This window comes from Toxotes jaculatrix, chromosome 10 (assembly GCF_017976425.1).
Source record: "Toxotes jaculatrix isolate fToxJac2 chromosome 10, fToxJac2.pri, whole genome shotgun sequence".
NCBI lineage: Eukaryota > Metazoa > Chordata > Actinopteri > Toxotidae > Toxotes > Toxotes jaculatrix.
Window position 1 is genome coordinate 17962196 of NC_054403.1, and position 20077 is coordinate 17982272.

Genomic DNA, 20077 nt, shown 5'->3' on the forward strand with positions numbered 1-20077 from the left:
CCAAAGGGCCATAAGGAACAGTGTGCATTGCTCAGGTCAACAGTGTGAGGAGGCTGGACTCAAAGGGGAGGGAAGGCGGACAAGAATATTATCTGATAAGAATCACCAAGGTCTTTTGATCTGCGAGGGGCTGATCCTGGGCTACAGGGTGTCATGCTGGGCGGACGAGCAGAACGACACTGCAGGTACAAACAAGCGAGCTCTTGAAGATCATCTGGGGCTAAAGCATATTTACACAGGGAAGACTGGAAAGACTCTTGTTGTCCTCAAGATTTCATGCTGTGGTAGCATTCTTAACATGCTTAGGTATCATTCTTTAATCAGAGAGCATGAATGCCTCAATTTTTAATAAGGTTATTATCATCAAAAAACACAAAAATGTTGATGATGGTGTCGCATATCTTTCGCCAATCTAAGTCATGATCATCAGACAACAAATTCAAAGTTCACAAATGACAATGAGTCCACTTAAGAGATGTTTGACTGTCACACTGTGGTCTGGTGGGTTTTGTCTCATAAGTCACTGATTAAAAGCCGTCATGTGGCAGCCAGACAGGACCTGAGGCTGCAGCGCAAGCTGTGGCCTGAACCAAATGCCTCACTGTCTTGCCCAGGGCAAGATGGAGGAGGGATTTTTCCGCCTGGGGTGGCTAAAGGGGGGCTCAGCAAGCTGCTGCAAAGTTTAAGTGTCCCTGGTATCCCCATAGCAACAGTTAAAAACAAAGGAGCAGATACACATGTACTTGTAGCTAAAGTCTCAATCTCTTTTACAAAGCAAGACCCAGTGAGGTGTAGAACTTCAAAGCTAAAGGACGAGTTTGGTGACATTCCATATTTTTTCTAAATTGTCCAAATAATTATGTAAAAAGACCATAACATTTGCCTGTGTAGTCAGAAATTACTCCTCCATGTCATAGACCTTCACTGTTGTCCAAAAACTAAACTTCTAAACCTGTCTGAGCAAGGGTCACTAAAGAGTTTGCCCAGTGCCCAGTTGTTTAGCCACATTTAAAAAGGAAAGTGCTTGTTTGTGATCCATTTTTAAAGATATACAGGAGAAACAAATGGGCTTAGGGTTGAGTAAAAAAGTTTTGAGAAATGGACTAATGTACTGCTGTTTTGGTCTTTCTCTTAGATTTGTCAGCAGTACCAAAAATACAGAATAATGCCAGCCTCATCCTTTCATGAGGTTATTTTCAGATAATCAGCTGATACCGCAACAAAGCCACAGAGCTTTATTTTTTAACACAGGTTTTTATTTTTAGCGTGAGCCAACTAGAGCAATATCCTTCCTGATTTAGACAAACTTTGACCTCACAACTTGAAAACAAGGATTGTGCTCTCTTTTAAATTTGTCTTTAGCTCACATCAAGCCAAGACAATGACAACAAAGTATCAGCAACCTGTTACATCCACGCTCCAATTAAAAGAATTAAGATGTAAGAGGCCTTCATTATCAGCTCTCTCTGAAGGACATCAAAGGCCGTGTTGTAGCGAGAGTGCAGCTGCCCTGATGGTGTGAGTTTCTCCTCTCTCACTCCAGAGGAACTTGTTTGTGTTGAGGATGTTTACTGATCCCAGGAAAGACAAACAGCCTCTTTCTTGTTTGTAGGTACCGCAGCTCAAACACAGAGCTGTGTGTGTGCGAGAGAGAGAGAGAGCGAGGTAGAGCTTCAGGATGTATTGTATTGTTAGGTCAGTGTTTATCTTGTCTCTTTTCTTTTCCCTCCTCTTCCAAGTTTCCCATCAGACCCTGACCAAATTCAATGCTGTGAAATGCAATTACACCCCAAATATTAAAATTATACAAAAAAAAAAAAAAATTCAAACTGGTAAAAACATGCCAAAAGGCAACTTGAAAACACCTCTATCTCTACAAAATATAACTTGTCTTAAATCTGCATATATTAGAATTTCCGATCATTATATGATAAGCGACTAAATATTTAATGCTATTAATGAACTGGCACATGTAATCGACAACAAAACAACCATTAACTGCAGGACAGCTGTATTCATTTATCTGTATCCAACAATTTCTTAAAAGAAACTGAGTTACAATATTTCACATGAACACACATGAACACATGGTGTCACTCTTTCTCATCTGTGCTGACAGTCACAGGAGAAAGCCCCAAACCTCTCCCCAGCTGTTTGCTACCACATTTATCACATACCATCATGCTGTCAGCTTGTTGTAAACAATGTTTTTCGTATAACTCCGACAGCCAAAAGTGTCACCATGAAATACAAGCACTTCACGTGATTTGTTTGGAGCACTTGAAAATTATGGCTCTCTTCGACTCTTTAGGTCCATAGTTAAATTTTGTTGTTATAACCTGCTTTAAAATGGTTTAATAAGCAGAATTAGAAAGATGGACATTACGCAATTTTTTTTTTTCAAAAACATCCAAACTTATCTTGTTGTAAAAATAAATTTTTTTGCTTATTTACAGATACATTTTTATTTTTATAATTTTACTTAGTTTGGACTGTGATAGCTAATGAATGTGTTCACTCTGTTTTTATGTAGGCAAGACGAGTGCCGGCTAAACCATGTAATGCTAAGATGATAAACAGCCTCACTTCCTGGTTGTCTTATGAAATACAGACCAATTGATGTCTGCAATGCCACCATGGAGTGTCTCATTCTGGGAGCTTGTATCAGCAAATGTCACTTTGTATTGAGGTTTCCTACCACAGCTATAAATCCTGGGTGGAAACAGGCTTTCACAGAGAGGTTTTATGGCACAGAGACTTCCCTTCCATTCTGCAGGGGGTATGGTGCTTTACACCCTGTGTTCATGTGTCACAGCCCTTTTAACTGGCACAGTCCCAAAGCTGTATTTTTCTATTCAGCATCCACATGACAGATGTTTTGATAAGACTTACATTTTATTAAAGACAGACACTGTATTTTTGTAAATGGTCACATATCACATGTGGAGTCTGACACCGAAATGATTAATCAGATAGTCATTTGACTAAAAATAACTGCCAGCAATCATGAAAATATCAAACAGCCACTGGGTCCAGCATCTCAAACCAGCATTTGCTGTGCTGTGAACTCACAAACGAGTTATTTTGAGATTTCAGCCTGTGACGAAGGATGCCAGGAAATTGTGATGGTTATAGTTCTTACACTCTCCCAGCATCCTTCTGACCATAATTTAAAAAACTATAGAATCAAAATAATGGTTGGGTAAAGCACTAAAAGGGTGACAATTACAACATTTTAAGAGCCTTTATTATAGTTGACAAAATAAGGACAGGACTCAACTACACATTGAAATGCACAAATGTTTGCCCCCACTGAGAGATTACTCTTGCCATGGAAGTGGAAATTCTTAAGTAAAGTATAAATACAGGAAAACTGCACTAATGCACAGTATGTAAGCAAATGCACTTTCCACTACTGCCTTTTAACATTTTAAATACAGGTCATTAACTTGTAATTGATTATTTTTAGACAATTGTATTTACATTTCTACTTAAGTAAATGATCTGAATACTTTTTTTTCCAACCTAGAAGAAACTGAATGTGGACAAAACATAAAAGAAATATGCCACAGGATGTTGGATCTAAGTTATTATTTAAAGGGACTTTTCTGCGCACAGAACAGGAGGCAGCACTGCAGACCGACAAGCAGCTCTGTTATGAATCACAGAAAAGGTAGCACTGCATTATGGAAACACACTGTAGCAGGGCAGTGCGGTGCAGCGTGTACACCTGCATGGACTTCTTCCTGTGATGAGCGTCTATTGCCTTTCAAGTACGTTTGCTCGAAACTGGGAAAGTCGCCCAGCCTCCGACTGAAGGTTGATCTCCACCTGGGACAGAGGGCTCCGACAATTCAACTACAGCCATGAGGTAAAATAATAATAATAATTAAGACGGAAATGTCAGAAAACCTCGGCGTTGTAGATGCCGGACAGTGTTCGTGCTGTTTTAAAATCGTTCTTCACTGAGTTTACAGTGATCTCTTTGTTTTAGCGAGCCATAGGTTAGCCGCTTCCGGAAAACAACCTTCACACAGGTAAGACGAGTTTCGGTCTCGACTTGAGCAAATTCTGTTGGTTTATGTAAACAAACGTGGCAGATAGCTGTTTCAGACTTTCAGGGGTGTACCGGCCCCGTGTTTAACGGTAAAAAAAAAACATATTGTATAAGAAGAGCAAAGTGAGTTTCCGAGCTGAAGGTGTGCAGCAGTTACCGCTTCCTCAGCAGGTTATGCGCTGAAGGTGAAGCCATGTCCGTCCTGCTCTGACTTTACCTGCTATCAGCCACGATACTGTCAATGTGCCTGATGCCTATGGAGCCTAACTTTTACTACCTCCTCTGTCATATGGATGTGTCGCATAGGTGTAGTGATTAGGACCAAACCAACAGCAATGGCCTGGCATGGAGGAGGGGGGTCCGGGGGTGGGGGGACAGTGAGTTATTTATGGTCCCAGTGACAACACACCAGTGGTGGAAGAAGTACTGACCTTTTACTTAGTAAAGTAAAAGTAGTAATACAGTAAAAATACTCAGGTGGTGCAGAAGTATTGGTAGCGAAATGTACTTTAAGTAAAAATACTACTACTAGTTATGCAATTCAGTGTTATATTTAGCATATACAGTATGTATTATTGAAATATTCATGATACATTGATGTGTAGATGTAAGCAGTATTTAAATGTTGTCAAGGCAGAGCTAATTTTCACAACTTTACATGCTGTTGGACAGTTTAATCTATAACAAGGCATATTATATAAACAGATTGTATAAAATCTTAGTAACTAGTAGTAATAGCTGTCAGACAAATAAAGTAGGTGTTCTTTCACCGCTGGCACACAAGTAGCACAAATACTAAAAATGGCCTCATTTAGTGCACAGATATGTGAAGTTATGCTGTTACTTAAGAGACTAGGTTTCAAAAGGGATCCATTTGTACTTGGGTAGTTTTCAACAAAAGTAATCTCATTTTACTTTGAGCAATATTTCAGTCAAGTAACAAGTTACTTAAGTTTGAGGATAATATTGTTGTATTTATGTTGCTTTTGCAGTAGCTGTTGTGACCAACCGGACAGCAGAGGAAACATTTTTGTTGTGGAATTCTTTAAAGTAACACAGATTGAAGGTCATTAAATTAGTGTTGTTGGATTTGGGAAATCCGGATCCCAAACCACCATATTTAACCTTCATCTTTGTTTTTTGTTTGTTTTTTTTTTTTGTTTTTTTGAGGAAAATCAGTCATCAGCTGATTAATACCAGAGGACTTTTGTTTATAACTGCCTGTTACCTTCTGCCCTTTCTACTGAATACAATGGCAACATCCAAGATAAAGCCATGGGCGGTGTTTGTTAGGTATGTGCAGCCTGGCTGCTGTACAGTGGGAGGCTCAGGAGCCTTGTGAATATCAGCTTAACCTCCATGTGTGATTTGTTGACACTGTAACCACACCACATGTGAGTCTGTTGTAAGGCTGAAGATAAAGCTGGGTTGGTTGTGTAAATGTACAAACCAGGAAGACGTTGGAGTGGAAAACTCTTTAAGGAACAATGGATTTGAAGTCACTCGGATGGCTTTGTTGTCGGAGTTGTTTTTTTTCCCCTGGATGTAGATATGCAAATCTAATAATAGACATTATATTTAGAGCAGGGGACTTTGCATGTTGTTGCTATAGCAGTTGCGTAATATTCAAACAGTGCTTGATACAAATGTCATTTTATTTTAGTTACAAAGGATATGTTAAATATCAGAGAGAAACCATCCATGCATCTCTAGTGATAAGTAACATGACACAGCCATAAAGGCTTCATCTTGGACTTTTGACTATGTTATGTTCAGAGATAATGGATGAGTATAGTCGTTCGCCTCTGGGTTGTAATTTGTCATTTTCCATTTCATGTGCAGTGTTTATGTGTAATCTCTATTTCCAGACATTGGTGTAAGGTAGAGGCAGACGTGACACACCTGCTGTCTCACGGATTGGAGAAATTATTTGTCTAACGTGGCCTCACCTGTGTTCACTGAGGGTGTGGCAGCACATGTGACTCATATCAGCCATCAAAGCGAGTGATTCGGCTCAGCTTTGATGGAACGCCACCATGGGTAATCCTCTAGGAGACTGGAGGACACTGTAGGGCCGCAGACATTTCTCTCGAAAGCTTAGTCTGTCACATGATTACAAGGCATTTGATTTGGATAAGGCTCGCCATCATCAAGGCTGTTTCTCTGGCTTTAAACCTGTAAAAAACACATTTCACCCCATCGATTGCAAAACTGTCTTACTGAGCTAGTTTCATAAACAAAAGTCTAGATGTAAATGTTTTTTTACATGTGGGAAATGATTTTCTAGGTCTGGTGTAGGATTAGGATTAATCTTTATCTGAACTTGTTATGTAGTCAGAAAAAAAAAAGTCCCATAGCCCAAGGTTATGTCTTCAGATTGCCCATTTTAGCTTCAGCTAACAATTATTCATATGATTAAACTAACTGTTAAAAGTTGAAAATCTTGAAAATTGGTACATTGGAGCTCAGGATTGTTTGACTGTTTTTCTAGAAGAATTACTTAATCGCTAAAACATTTGCCAATTAATTTTCTGTCGATGGAGTCATTGTTTCTTCTCTTTATCAGGTCCAGACAACATTTCATGTACAATGTCAGAAAATAATGAAAAATACCAAAATATTGATCAAAATTTCGCAAAGCTCAAGGTGACACTTTCAAAATGCATGTTTTCAGCCCAAAACCCAAAAATATTCAGTTTCTATTGATATAAAATGGAGAAAAGCAGGAAGGCTTGCATTTCAAACGCTGCCAATAGTGAGTCCACTAATTGATTCTTTGACAAATCAATCAACTGAAAAATCGTTTCTGCTCTGCACTTTTTCACATTATGCTTTACCATTTTGACAAGTCTCCATTTCACGTGGAGGATCCCAAGAAACACGAGTACCTTCATTGATTTCATGCTGGATCCCTGAGAAACATAGTGATGTACGGCTGTGTTAACGTGGTAGTGGTGGGACATCGATGGAGAGCTTCAGGGCCGGCCACCTCTGGAAGCACTCCAGTGGCCAGCTGTGACTCCAAACTAGTGCATGTGACAGAGAGCAAATAACACACCTTAGGAATAAAGTGATAGAGAAGGAATTTTACAGACATGAAACAGTGAATGTTTTATTCATATGAGAACCAGCTCTGTACTTTAGCAGTAACTGTGTTTTTAGCAGTAACTCTTCGTGCACCAGATCGTGGTTTCTAAATAAATGGAGCACAGCCTGGTTTCTACTGTGCTTCTCTGCCTCTGCTACAGGATCCGTGACCCCTATCTATTACAGCACCAGGTATCCGTTGCACAAAGTAAAGACAAAGAGAGAAAGAAGGCCTGAATGACCTCAGCCAGGGAGCATGTACGTGGAAAGATGTGTGCACACATATTTGTAATCAGGCTTCTGTGTTTGCAATCATTCATTCAACTACTGAGAGTATTTTACCTGTGGTAGTGCAACATCAGCAGTCTGAGCCCCCACCCCCAAACACACACACACACACACACACACACACACACACACACACACACACACACACACACACACACGCACACACACATTCACTGGCATTGACAGAGGCAGAAAGAGCATTTCTCCTTTCTCTCCTTTCTCACTCTGCCTAGTTACACCAATTCCCCTCTGCATTCCTCACACCGGTGCAGTCGGAACTCATACACATCCACACTCATGCACACAAATATGTGTCCACACACACACACACACACACACACGCACACACACATTATTCTGACGTTGTGCTGCTGGAGAGGCAGGGCTCTGGTTTCATTCGGGCTTCAGGCAGCTGCTAGGTTAGAGTCTCGTGTTTGCGTGCGGTGGCTACTGGGTGCTTGACAACAAAGATATCATCTCGGGTGAGTCGCTCCAAGGTAATCACACTGAAGATAGAGCAGTCCTTTTGTGCCTGAAATCTGGACTGGGTACACAAAGGGAAGGAAACAGAAAGTCGTGAGTTCATTATGGTGGTTTATTTTTTTCTTTTTCATACATGGTAATGTGCAAGGGAAGAGTTTTCTTTTCTCCTTCTTTATGTTTAGGACAAAGTCATGGATCTTAAGGTAGTATTAAGTGGTGTTTTGTGTCTTTCTGTGCCACTGTAGCACCTCAGACACCGAGGAATGGTACCTGTCAAAGTGTTCAGCTCACAACTCCTCGCCTATGTTGTAAAAATGCCGTTTATTGCAGCGTAATGACACTTTTCCTTCTTCTCTTTTTCTTCCCCTTGGAAGCCCTCTAACCCTGCTTCCAGTGGATGAAATTTATCTTACCCGGTGCATTTCATGAGATCTACCTCTGTGTATTTGGTGTGAGTCATGAAATGCCACTTTCTTTATTCATATGTGGAGTAAGAAGCCAAAAAGTTTCACCAAAGAATGTGTTGTTAATCAGAACTCTCCTTATGAGAGGGAATTAAAGGAGATTAGGAACAGCACAAAGGGATGGAGACCACTGCTGATTGGGTGCAAGGGGTCATTAGTGATGGGGGTCGCATTTCTGCCCAGTTCATTCAAAATTCTTACTCTCGTGTAGTGCCATGCCTTTGTTCCTTCCCATTAGCAGGGGTTTGACTTTAGTCCGGTTCTCCTGCCTCATTTCACAGAGTTTAGCCCTTTCTGTGTGAGCACGGTGACTTTTAGCTGAGATGAGAATTCCTTTTGTCCCTCAGGAAACTTGCTGAGAGGAAGCAGCTGCGGCTTGCTGCCATATTGCTGCTGCTCTGTGGATTTGTCATTTCCTGTGGAGCTGGACAGAATGAGTAGAAATAGTCCAACTTCTGTAGTAGACCTTACTCTGTTTCTTCTTCCCAACAGAAAATCAAAATGAAGACACCACTGTTGAATCTGGATTATTGTTTCATTTTCACCATTTGAATGGATTCATAAATGTAGACTCATGAAATACACCAGAAGCAGTGTCTGAGGAGATAAGAGGACGCAGATCTTTTGCGGAGACACTGAGCTTTGGACTGAGCTCCCTCAACCAAATGGCTGCCGTAGAAACCAAAGCTGCTGGCGGCGGCAGCTCTGCAGGTCTCTCATGGGCGCGGGTATGTAAAGAGTGTGGCCAGCAGCACGAGGGCCAGGACAGCCACCTGTACGAGTATCAGGACGAGGTGGACGATGAGTTGGTTTGCCACATCTGTCTGCAGCCACTGATCAGACCTATGGACACCCCTTGTGGCCACACTTACTGCTTTCATTGTCTGAGCAACTTCTTGAAAGAGCAGGACTTCTGCCCCGTGGACCGCCAGCGGCTGCAGTTACATCAGTGCCGTCCCTCCAGCCTGCTGGTCAGGAACCTGCTGGACAAGCTGACTGTGATGTGCCCTCATTATGAAGAGTGCCAGCAGCAGATGCAGCGCTGTGAGCTCCAGCCTCACCTGCACAACAGGTAAGACTGTGCGTGGGATGTTAACCGGTCATAACAGCAGTTTCAGAGGACATTGTTAGACCTTTGCCTTGCTAAAATGATTGGTTGTGTGACGAAGAGAAGCACCAAATCATCACATTTAAGAAGCTAGAAACAGCAAATATACTTCGATTATCAAACTCGGTGCTGATTAATTTCCTTCCGATTGACTAATCAATTAATCGACTAATTGTTGCAGCTCTAGCAGAATCTGAGCATAAGGTAGACTTGATCGCGAGCACGAGTTGAGTTTATTATGCTGCGGCAGGCAAAAACCACACAAAGTACAGTGCAGAGGTTTTCACTGACAACATACTGTGTCATAAGGAATATACAAGCAATGCATGGATGATGTAAGAGAGGGGGACACAATACAACAGCGTGGTTAGAGACGGTCCTGGATTTCATCATAATGACAAGTGGCACGGGGAGGCTTTTAGCAGGGACTCGAGGAATTACAGGCACATGTTCAAGGGAAAGGCACATAAATCATATCAGGTAGAAGGCGTGAATACAGTTGTACATTACAGAGAGTTGTAAATTATAGTAGCAGGCGGTGGGCATATGAACAAAGCAGTGAGTACAGGATAATAATTTGCAGCTAGATAATGCTGTATAAACAACGCCTGACAATTACAGATTGCTTGCACAGTTTCCACATTATACTCCACAAGCTTGTGGTGGTGATGATTCAGTCTGTCTTATGTCAGAGTGATGTTTGCCTTTAAAGTGGCCATTAAAGGAATAGGAAATTTTGATAGATTAGTTGATTTTCAATTTTCTTGCCGAGATAGATGAGGAGATTGGTACCACTCTTATGTCTCTCTGTTTAATAGAAGTGTACAGCTAGCAGCCAGTTAGCTTAGCTTAGCATAAAGACTGAAAGCATGGCGAGGGTTAGGGCGAGGCTAGCTTAGCTTTGTCCACGGTAACAACATCCTCCTACCAGCACCTCTGAAGTTCATTGATTAACACGTTATGTCTGGTTTGTTTAATCTGATCAAAACTGAAGTGTAACAGTGAGTCTCGTCAGGACTGTTCGTTTTTACACGTCTTTTTATTTCTATGAATTAAACAAATAAGATGTAAAATGCTAAATAGCGATCTATAGAGATGTTAGAAGGCAGATCTTTCTTTACCTTTGGACAAAGCCAGGTTAGTTGTTTCCCCTTACTTCTACACTTCTCTGCAAAAAAAAGCAAACAAAAACAAATAAGTGTATTTCCCACAATGCCATGCTTCTGTGTTTCTCAAAGTAAAGTGGATTCATTACTGTATATTGTGAAGCCCATTAAATATCTGGTATCACCATATACATATGCGGCATGCACGCATCTCCACTTGTAGGTAAACGTAACATCTGAGGTTTATGAAGTCATGACAAAAATATTTTGACTACTTCTCTGGAATGTAAAATAACTGTCATTAACATTGTTAGTTTCTCCTCCAAGTGCTATTTAAAGGTATGTTTTTTTTTTACATCTTTGAGGCTGTTCCATTTATTCCTGGTTGCACAGTCCCTCTATGAACACACAGACTTCTAATTATTGAGCTCAAGATGAGGTGCAGGTCAGTCATCTTGTTTTTCTCATGGCCACTGTGGTGCTGCTTATCATCCCAGCCATGACGCAGTCAGTTGTGGGTGGCAGATTGCCTTGCTGCAGCCTCTCTATCCAAACAATGAGGAGGCAAAGTTCAGGCATGAGGAACAAGCAGCAGTCCCCAGCACTCTGACTGACTTAATCAGACTCAACCTATCTCACCCAGACACCCCGCAATGCAGTGAAATTGTCTACTCATCTGCATAGTGCTTCTCTTTTAAATCCTGTGCATAAATACACTCTGTCTCTCTTCTTGTCTTCTCTCTTTTCATTCATTTCTTTCTCCCTATTTCTGTGGCCATCCATCCTAACACTCCTCCTAACCAGAAACAATTAAGAACAACTCTTTCCATGGTAAAGATATTCATGTTGCTTTTGTGTTGCTTCTCAAAGGACAGAAAATGTCAGTCATCACCCATATCCTTCTCTTTACTAGTTTCCTCCATGTTCCTGTCTTTCCACAGATGTCCTGCTTTTAGAAGACTTAGGGAGGAAGCAGAGAAGAGGAAGAGGCCCTCGTGGAATGAGTTAAAGGGACGTAAGGGTGACGGGGAGTCGTCTGGTGATGCTAAACATTCAGCAACGCTGTCTCGAAATCCCACCCGGGATCAGCCTGAGCCTGGCCTGATTAATCCTGCCTATGAGGAAAGCGAGGACGGTATGAATAGCCACCATTATAACAGTCACACAGTCCCACAAGCCTGGGTTCAGTACAAACATGATAATTAGAATGACCGCTTCTTACTCTGTGGCAATGACTGTGAATGATGTTTATAGAAGCTTCCAGGTGTAAAGGAAATAGTTTCCCTTCTGGGGTCATTGCAGAAAGCCTAAATCCTTGTACCCATCCCCTTCAGTGGGGGCGGTTGTTAAAACACACAGACCGGATTTGCTGATGTTTTTAGCCTCGAGGCTTTGATTGTGAGTCTGTCACAGGTGAATCATCAGCCTTCCCATAACATGTACCAGCTCGCATTTTTTTTAATATTTTAACCAGAATCGATCTCATCATGAGGAAAAACCCTGACAGCAACTTGCAGGCCACCTCCATGGACCAAAGTCCACTAAAACATAGTTTCCGGGCAACTGGTAATCAGTGTCCACAGAGAAGTTTGCTGTCTATTTTAGTCCATTTACTGCTGAATGCTCTTAAAATTTGTAAAGACCTAAGTGAAGTACAATGAGCAGACACTGTTGAATTTAATTAAGTTATACATAGAGATATATCGACTGCTGATTTTTTTTTTTCCCCAAATGTCAGCATGCTGACTCATCCAGGTTGTGCTATCCCTACAGTCTGCTGAATTCATACCTTTGTGATTCTGGCGGGACCAAATGAATTGGCAGCACTGCTGAGGAGTCAGCTGTAGCATGTCAATACTTGTATGGTCTCAGTTCCAAGGTTGAGTAGTTCAGTGTGCCGAAACGTTTGCTATCTTACTGGGATGATAACAAGTTGAGGTCCACTCTGTTTCCTATCTATGGGACTGTTCTGCGTGTACTGTGAACACAAACGGCACCTAAAGTTCAAAAACAGGTTATTGTTTTGCCTGTCCCCATTTGTAAAGATGTACCGCAGAATTTAGTTTTCTTTGGGATTTAGATGAGAAGATCAGCGTTTATCTCTGTGCCTTCAGTAGAGAGATTGGTACAAGATATGTTCTACTTATCTTTAAATGGAAAATGTCAGAGGATTCCTTTAACTTACTCAAGTGCAGTTTGTTTTTTTATGAGGTTTGCAGCTCGTCATTTGCAGTATCTGAGAGGGATATAATTAAAAAAGACCCGAAGACCCTTTTTTAGTGACTATTGTGCAATAATTACTAAATGTTCTGCCAGTGCCGTGCCATTTTAAAGGATAATTTCAGTTAATTAACACACTTGTCCTATCTTCATATTTCTGGCCATCACCTCTGCAGGTTGTAGTTAACATTGTTGAGTAATTGCTGAGATCTGGGAACACGGCAACATCACTGCAAACACAAATTCTACACAAACAGTAGGCAAATGATCTAAACCACTTTATTTGGTTGGTAAGAACAAAACTGAGGGCACCTGATGTAAGAACTATGTGCAAGAAAAACTTGAATCAGGATGTTTACAGATTATAAATTCAGGAATATTTTTTACAGCTTTCTTGTGCTTGCAAGTAAAAACATAATTGAAAGGCCAAGTAAGTTTAAACTTCTTTGTTATCCTGACTGCTTATGTTTCATTTTGGTGTTGTTGCCACATTTCTAGATTTCAGCTCTTCAACTTCAACTTCTGATTGGAATAATTAAAAAAAAAATCAAACTCCAGAAACAAACAGCATAGTGATATTTAAACTTTCTCGAGTATTTTACAAAATGCAACTCAGCTGTGGAATGGGATTATTTGCTTCTTAAAAGAAAAAATGCAGCCTTATTCATTCCTACTGGTTCTGTATTCCTCTGCCCTCCAGACAACACCCCTCTGCGGTCTAGTCTGGTGGCCGAGGCCAACGTGGTGGAGCTGTACAGAGAGGAGCCAGAGGAGGAGCTGGGCTTTCGCATCGTGGGGGGGAAAGACACGCCGCTGGGGAACATTGTCATCCAGGAGATTGTCCGGGACTCACTAGCAGCTCGTGATGGCAGACTGGCCCCAGGGGACCATATCTTAGAGGTGAGAGGGACTCATAAACCAAATAAGGAAAGTGCTGAGATAATACAACCTTTAATGTCAAGGATGCATCTCTTCACCAGCACAGGAATTCAGAAGTATTCTGGTGGCACAGCGTGACACAGTTCAAATTAACACATTTCTGCATAAACACCTTGTCAGTGTGTTCTCACGATATTGTAAACACAGTGCGCTTCAGTTGGGAATGGGAAAGCGGACATTCAAGATAAACAAGTTTTTTTTTTTTTTTTTTTTTGCTCCATGGTAACAAGGCGTGGTTTGTATCGCCGGGCACAAACACATCATGTCAGTGTAGGGAGCTTTACCTGGTTGCTTTCACTGATTGACTTCCCGTCTTTGTTTTGGAGAGCGTCAATGCTCAAACATGAAGTGGGCTAAAATTTAATTTGTTGTTTTGAAAGGGTTATGTAACCAGAGTTACTATGAAGCAATGTAATGAGTTTTCTGGAAGTGGCAAAATTTTACTGTGCCATTTAAGGCTGCAACTAACAATTACTGTATTTTCCTTATTAGTATTTAATTTGCAGTGACAATTTTAGTTTCCACAGAGGAGACTGGAATTACAGAATATGACCAATGAGAGATTTTAATAATTTGTGGTTTTCTCTATTCCTACAATGTCCTCCTCCTCAGATTTCTACCCTCCATTTCTCCTGGAACATGGTTCCACTGTAAAACAAGCTGATAGACTATTTCAGCCTCTGGCACCCCTTCTTCAGTGTGTCCTCCAAAATGCACCAACTCAACCAATCCCAAATCTGAAAATGAAAACAAATACCTGCCAGCCAACAGGCTGCCTTCAGGATGTGGAACATTAGCTGCAGTTTTTTTTTTGGCTCTGTGGAGAGTAAGTGGATGTAAAGAGATATGGAAAAGATGAGTGAAGATTGCACCACTAAGATCTTGAAACTCAATCATTCTCTTCCCCTCGAATTGGTGCATTGATTTTTGGGACGGTCCACTTTCACATCAGTTTATTAAGGCAAAGATCACTTTGAGAGGCTCTTCATTTAAACTGAAGAGGCAAGCTGACAAGCTGTATTTATTATGGCTCTGATCATTGTAATACGAGAACAAGGGAAAGAAAGAAAGTTACGATATAAAAGTCAGATTACGGCGTCACAGATTGAAACGGAACTTAAAGTTTTAACAACTTCAGACTTCCACTTTTTGGCTGACAATAACGCAATTATCTTACAGGAAAAGTGTTAATTAATTAATTTCACTTTCCCGCTTGACAAAAAAACTTTTCACAACTTTCCAATTTTTGTATTAGGCTGCTTCACCTCTGACTCGGTTGTTGTTCTTTGTCTCTCTGGTATTGTGTATCCAGGTGAACGATGTCAGCTTGGCATCAGTCCCCCACGCCCGGGCCGTCGCAGTGCTGCGGCAGCCTTCCCTCCTCAGACTCACGGTTATGCAGGAGAAAGGTTTCAAATCAAGAGATCTGCGGTCTGATCATCACCCTTCCTCTTCCACCGCTTCCACTGCCTCCCAGTCTACTCACAGTCCCCACGGCAACACTACCTCCAATCACAACCCCGGCACAGTCCTGCAGGTGACGCTGATGAAGAGTCAGCGCACCGAACCCCTCGGCATCAAACTCATCCGAAAATCAGATGAGAGTGGGGTTTTCATTTTGGACTTGCTGTCTGGTGGTTTGGCAGCCAAAGACGGAAAACTGAGGAACAATGACAAAGTGTTGGCCATTAATGGACATGACCTGAGACATGGTACACCTGAGAGCGCTGCCCAGATCATACAGGTATGTTAAAGAACCAAAGACAAGATTTTTCTCAACTTTAGCCCATTAACTACAAATTACATACAACTACATTATCACTGACCATTTATTAAACCATGCCATAAGTTAATATGGCTTCCAAAAAGCATCACACTAATGAGCTCCAAGAAAATCAAGCCAAGAGCGAGACACAAAGAAGACGGACAACATGCAGACGTGGGCACGATGCAGCAGATCATCTCTGTTATGTAGCTACATCATTATTAAAAAGGTTGATGCTCAGCGGTCAGTTCTTACTGGTTGTTAGTTTGTCAGCATTAACTGTTGCAGTTTCCCACAGGCATGTGAATGCAGCATGGAGGAAGACTTACAGAACAATCACTGCTTTCAGTTACTTTGCAGTGATGTAACATTAACAAAACAAGCCTAAAATCATTGAGCCTTGGTAGCTCAGTGAGGCTGCAGCGTTCATTACACCACACAATGCAAAAGTTACTAATAAGCCAGCAAATCAGTCTAAAAATTCAATAGTTACGGCATGGAAAATGATGTTGCATACGTATTTAATTACTTTTCTTCCGTGTGCATTTAGGCCAGTGAGGTGCGTGTGAACTTTGTGGTGATGAGACCTGCCGAGACTCAGGAGGAAGGAGGAAACAGCAGAGAGGGACAACACAGCAGAGCAGGCAGGAGGGCGCCTGAGCCACAGTACTTCAGACGCCGGTCCTCCTACATGAAGGTAACACAGAACACTTCCTCACAAATTAATGCTCAGACTAAAAAAAGATTGCTCCTGGCCTCCTATTTATATAAAACATATCTACTTTTTTTTTTGCCCTTGCCAGCTGTTGACTACTGGAATTTTAACTTATTTTTGAAACCACTAACCACAATGCTGGTCACAAACTTTACATGTTTCTGTTAACGCAGTGTGGTTGTGACGATCGCTCCTTTGTCAGTCACACTCAGTTGTGCCATACACTGTCAGTAGAAAGAATAGCAACCCCCGAGCTTTGGGGTGAGAAGCTTTGAGAGCAGACACCTGCGTCGGTGAGCGGAGATGAAAGCCCTTCTCTGTGGCCTCCCTCTGTCCTGATCAAAAGGCCCAGGGTGCTGCTCACTCTGCCGCTACAGAGCCACTGTCTTGTTGTTTTTTGGGTTGTTTCTTTGGGTGGCAGAGGATCAAAGCTGGTAACAGTTAGCTTTCGCCTGCAGAGCCGTGCCTTTTCGTCTTGTTGGGGGTGGGTGGGTTCCCTGCTGGGGGGGAGGAAGAGCCCCCACCTCCCCCGAGCTTCCCTTCTGATAGTTTACAGACTCCAGAAAGAAACAAGGAGGCTGGCTGAAACTGTCATTTTCCACACATCTTTTCCACTACGAGAGCTTAGTGTGGATCCTCACACGTTACCTCTACCCTTACCTCTCAGCTCCATCTCAAATGTTTCACATTTGTTTCTACGAGTTGTTTTGTGAGAGGAATCAATTAAGTCGAAAGGATCCTGGAGAGGCTGAAGTTAATTGGCAGCACAGACTTCACATCATTCTTGTGGAGAATTTGTTAAACATAGCGTCCTGAACAAGGCCAGCATAATTAAAAAAAAAATCCACACAGTGATGTTGATCAATATGTGTGTCACGGCTTCGTATTAATTTATCTGATTGTTTATATAGGACCCTCCAGGTGGGTTTTCCAGCCAGGAGAAGACTGTTAGCATGAAGAAGGAGCCTCGGCTTTCCCTGGGTATCACCATTGCCGGGGGGAGGGACTGTCGTAGCCGCCTGCCTGTCTACATCACGAGTGTGCAGCCTGTCGGCTGTCTGCACCGAGACGGCACCATCAAAAGAGGTACACCGCGGCATCTGGCAAACTGTGAATTTGAATTTGTGCTTAAAAAATTGTTACTTTTCCGTTACCAAAATAGTTTGAAAATTGAAAATGAAAATGCATGGTTGGGGCCAGTTCATTCATTCATTCTGACTTAATTGTGTGGAAATATTTGGGTAAATACACTGCAACCGCAAAGAAGTGTTTATGGGAAACGATCTCCATTTTTCTTTTCAAATCTAATACAGTGTGGCAGTTGGCTGAACAGGAAAAGGACGATTCTCTTTTCACTTGCTCCTATTCAGGGATGCAGTGTGTTGCTCAGGGACGCTTAAACAGGAAGGATGTTTATTAAAATAGAAGCCTGCCTTTGTTTCAGCCAGTCTTATCCATGTGGTTGATTTGGCAGCATTTGAACTTGGATTTCTCTGTCCATGTTCCCAACATCCTCTCTGTTTCCTCAGGTGACGTTCTGCTGAGCATCAACGGAGTCGATCTGACCCAGCTGACCTACACTGAGGCAGTTTCTGTGCTGAAGGCTCAGACAGCTCAGTCCCAGGTGGTGCTCCGTGTCATCCAGACCCTCTCTGAGGACTCGGAAGAGGAAACCGATTCTGCCAACAAGGACGAACTGGACCCTATGGATGATCCGCGAGATGACACCCTCAACTGGACACCACTGTGGACTCGCTGGTTGGGATTACCGAGGTAGACCAGCTTTCGTTACCGCCAATTACCAGAATTCTGTTTGTCCACTTTAACTGTATTCTGTTCATTTTTATGTGAAGACGTTAGCTCTGACTCTGCCCTTGTTGTTTCAGTCACATGCACTGGTGCCGGGACATTGTCCTGCAGAAGACCAACAACGAGAGCTGGGGCTTCAGTATCGTCGGGGGCTACGAGGAGAGCCACGGCCAGCAGCCTTTCTTCATCAAAACCATTGTGCCTGGTACCCCTGCTCACTTCGACGGACGCCTCAAGTAAGTTCCCCTCAGTTTGACGTGATTGGGCCCTGTGTCCTTTCATCACTCCACATTAATCGCCTGTGGTTCCCTCCAGGTGCGGTGATGAGATCGTGGCGGTGAACGGAGCCACAACGGTGGGAATGAACAACTCATCTCTCATCCCCATGCTCAAGCTGCAGAAGAATAATGTCACGCTGACTGTGGTGTCCTGGCCTGGCAGTCTGGTGTAGAAAACACACATGCACATTCACTCTCTCTGTCCTCTCTGTCACACAGGGACACACACTTTGTCCTGTTCAGCTGCATTCTTGACTGGGCCACTCACTGTCCCCTCCATATGTAACTCATTGTTTGGTTACGTTCTTGTCAAGGCTTTCGATCGGTTATGTAACCCAGCACATGTGAGTACATAAGAGCCATCCTCTGTACAGTGGTACCTGTTTGTCTCAGTGTTGGAGCACTCACAGGGCCGTTTGATCAGGCTGCAAAAATGGTGACAATCAGTGAATTATATGCTAAAGACAAACTGTAAAGATACTGAGATGTTATTTTTTTGAACACTTTTTTGATTCTCTTCTGAAGCTTTATATTTTTTTCTTACGTATTGGATAATTCATTTAGTCACGACTTGATTCACATGATTCACATAAACAGCATCTAAAGATGAAATGTAGAGCTTACAGTACAAGTAGACAGTGGTAATGGTGAATTATAGATTATAGATGACTTAACAGAATGGCTGCTGACTGTATAGACCAATGCCAAAGACAGAAACATCATCCTCTCTTGTACCTGTTGTATCACTAGTGGGATTTTATCAACTTTATTAACGTTGCACTTTTAAAACGTGACAGTGATGAAGCCATGATGGAAATTTTAGTAAAATGAATCAAGGTAACATTAAGAATAAAATCAACGGCTACAGCCACATTGCACAAATAGACTTATTTTAACAGGGAGGTTAAAGAAAGCTAAGGAAAACATGTACAGTCGGCTTTGGTCTGACATTTTGATGCTGGTGCAGACAAGACGGTTTAGTTTAAAGAAGCTTAAAGAGTCTGAGTTTATTTCCTGTTAGCTCGCGAATTTAGCAAATGTTGCAGCACGACATAAACTTGGACGCATTAACGTTTAAAACTGTGAGTGAGTCTATAGAAGCAAATAAATCTGTGATGAATGGTTGGTTATCATCTAAGGTGTTGTGAATTCATAAACAAGATAACTTTTAATTCAATGCTTGATTTACTAATTGACACATGTCCCCGTGCCAGTTCTCTGTATTTATCTAAAATGATACAATGGCTCATATTGAATGACTCTGATAAGCCGGTGCCTTGTTGACACTGAAGGACAAACTAGAATGTATACTTGCCTTAAATGGCCACTCTACCAAAATGTGTTTCCCCTCTTTATTTCCCCTCCCTACATACTGTTTATACAAATTCAAAGGTGAATGGCCTAGTCCAGATAAATTTGTTTTACTCTGTTCTTTTTGTGTCAAACATTCCCAGTGGCCTTTCTTGTATTTTAACTGAAGCTAGACTTACTGAACCATTCAGAGCATTGTCATAGAAACAGTTTTTGAGTCAGAGTGGCTGTGAAATATTATGTATGCGTTGGCCCGTCCACTGTTTCATTACATTTATTAAAATCATAATAAATCACGTCGTTCTTCTGTTTATCCAGTCCCTAACTGCACTGTGGGGATGTCACTTGCCTCAGGTGGCATGAATGGTAAAGCAGCTCTGGCAAGAGCCCAAGGAGAAAAAAAGAAACTGGGGGAGGAAGTTAATCAGTATAAACCAGGAGTTTTCT

At 41.9% G+C, this 20077-nt stretch overlaps 1 protein-coding gene across 4 annotated transcripts; it reads left to right on the forward strand.

Annotated features, from left to right (window-relative positions):
• The first annotated feature begins 3688 nt into the window (after positions 1-3688).
• lnx2b (ligand of numb-protein X 2b) lies at positions 3689-19926 on the forward strand. 4 transcript variants are annotated; one of them, XM_041048102.1, is made up of 11 exons: positions 3689-3871; positions 3995-4037; positions 8872-9451; positions 11535-11728; positions 13514-13713; positions 15065-15496; positions 16068-16214; positions 17144-17318; positions 17762-18005; positions 18119-18277; positions 18357-19926. In XM_041048102.1, the coding sequence occupies exons 3-11, from the start codon at positions 9045-9047 to the stop codon at positions 18490-18492; spliced, it is 2094 nt and encodes a 697-aa protein (XP_040904036.1). In that variant the 5' UTR covers positions 3689-3871; positions 3995-4037; positions 8872-9044; the 3' UTR covers positions 18493-19926. The 4 variants fall into 4 exon arrangements, with proteins under 4 accessions (XP_040904036.1, XP_040904035.1, XP_040904038.1 ...); XM_041048101.1 differs by lacking the exon at positions 3995-4037; XM_041048104.1 differs by lacking the exons at positions 3689-3871; positions 3995-4037 and adding an exon at positions 7894-7914.
• Positions 19927-20077: the final 151 nt, after the last annotated feature.

What these genes read in the sequence shown, in the direction of transcription:
- lnx2b (XM_041048102.1), top strand. Translation starts at nt 9,045, where the DNA reads ATGGCTGCCGTAGAAACCAAAGCTGCTGGCGGCGGCAGCTCTGCAGGT. An exon ending in CAGGGGACCATATCTTAGAG is followed by an intron (nt 13,714 to 15,064) that starts GTGAGAGGGACT and finishes TTGTGTATCCAG; the next exon opens with GTGAACGATGTCAGCTTGGC. An exon ending in CACTTCGACGGACGCCTCAA is followed by an intron (nt 18,278 to 18,356) that starts GTAAGTTCCCCT and finishes GGTTCCCTCCAG; the next exon opens with GTGCGGTGATGAGATCGTGG.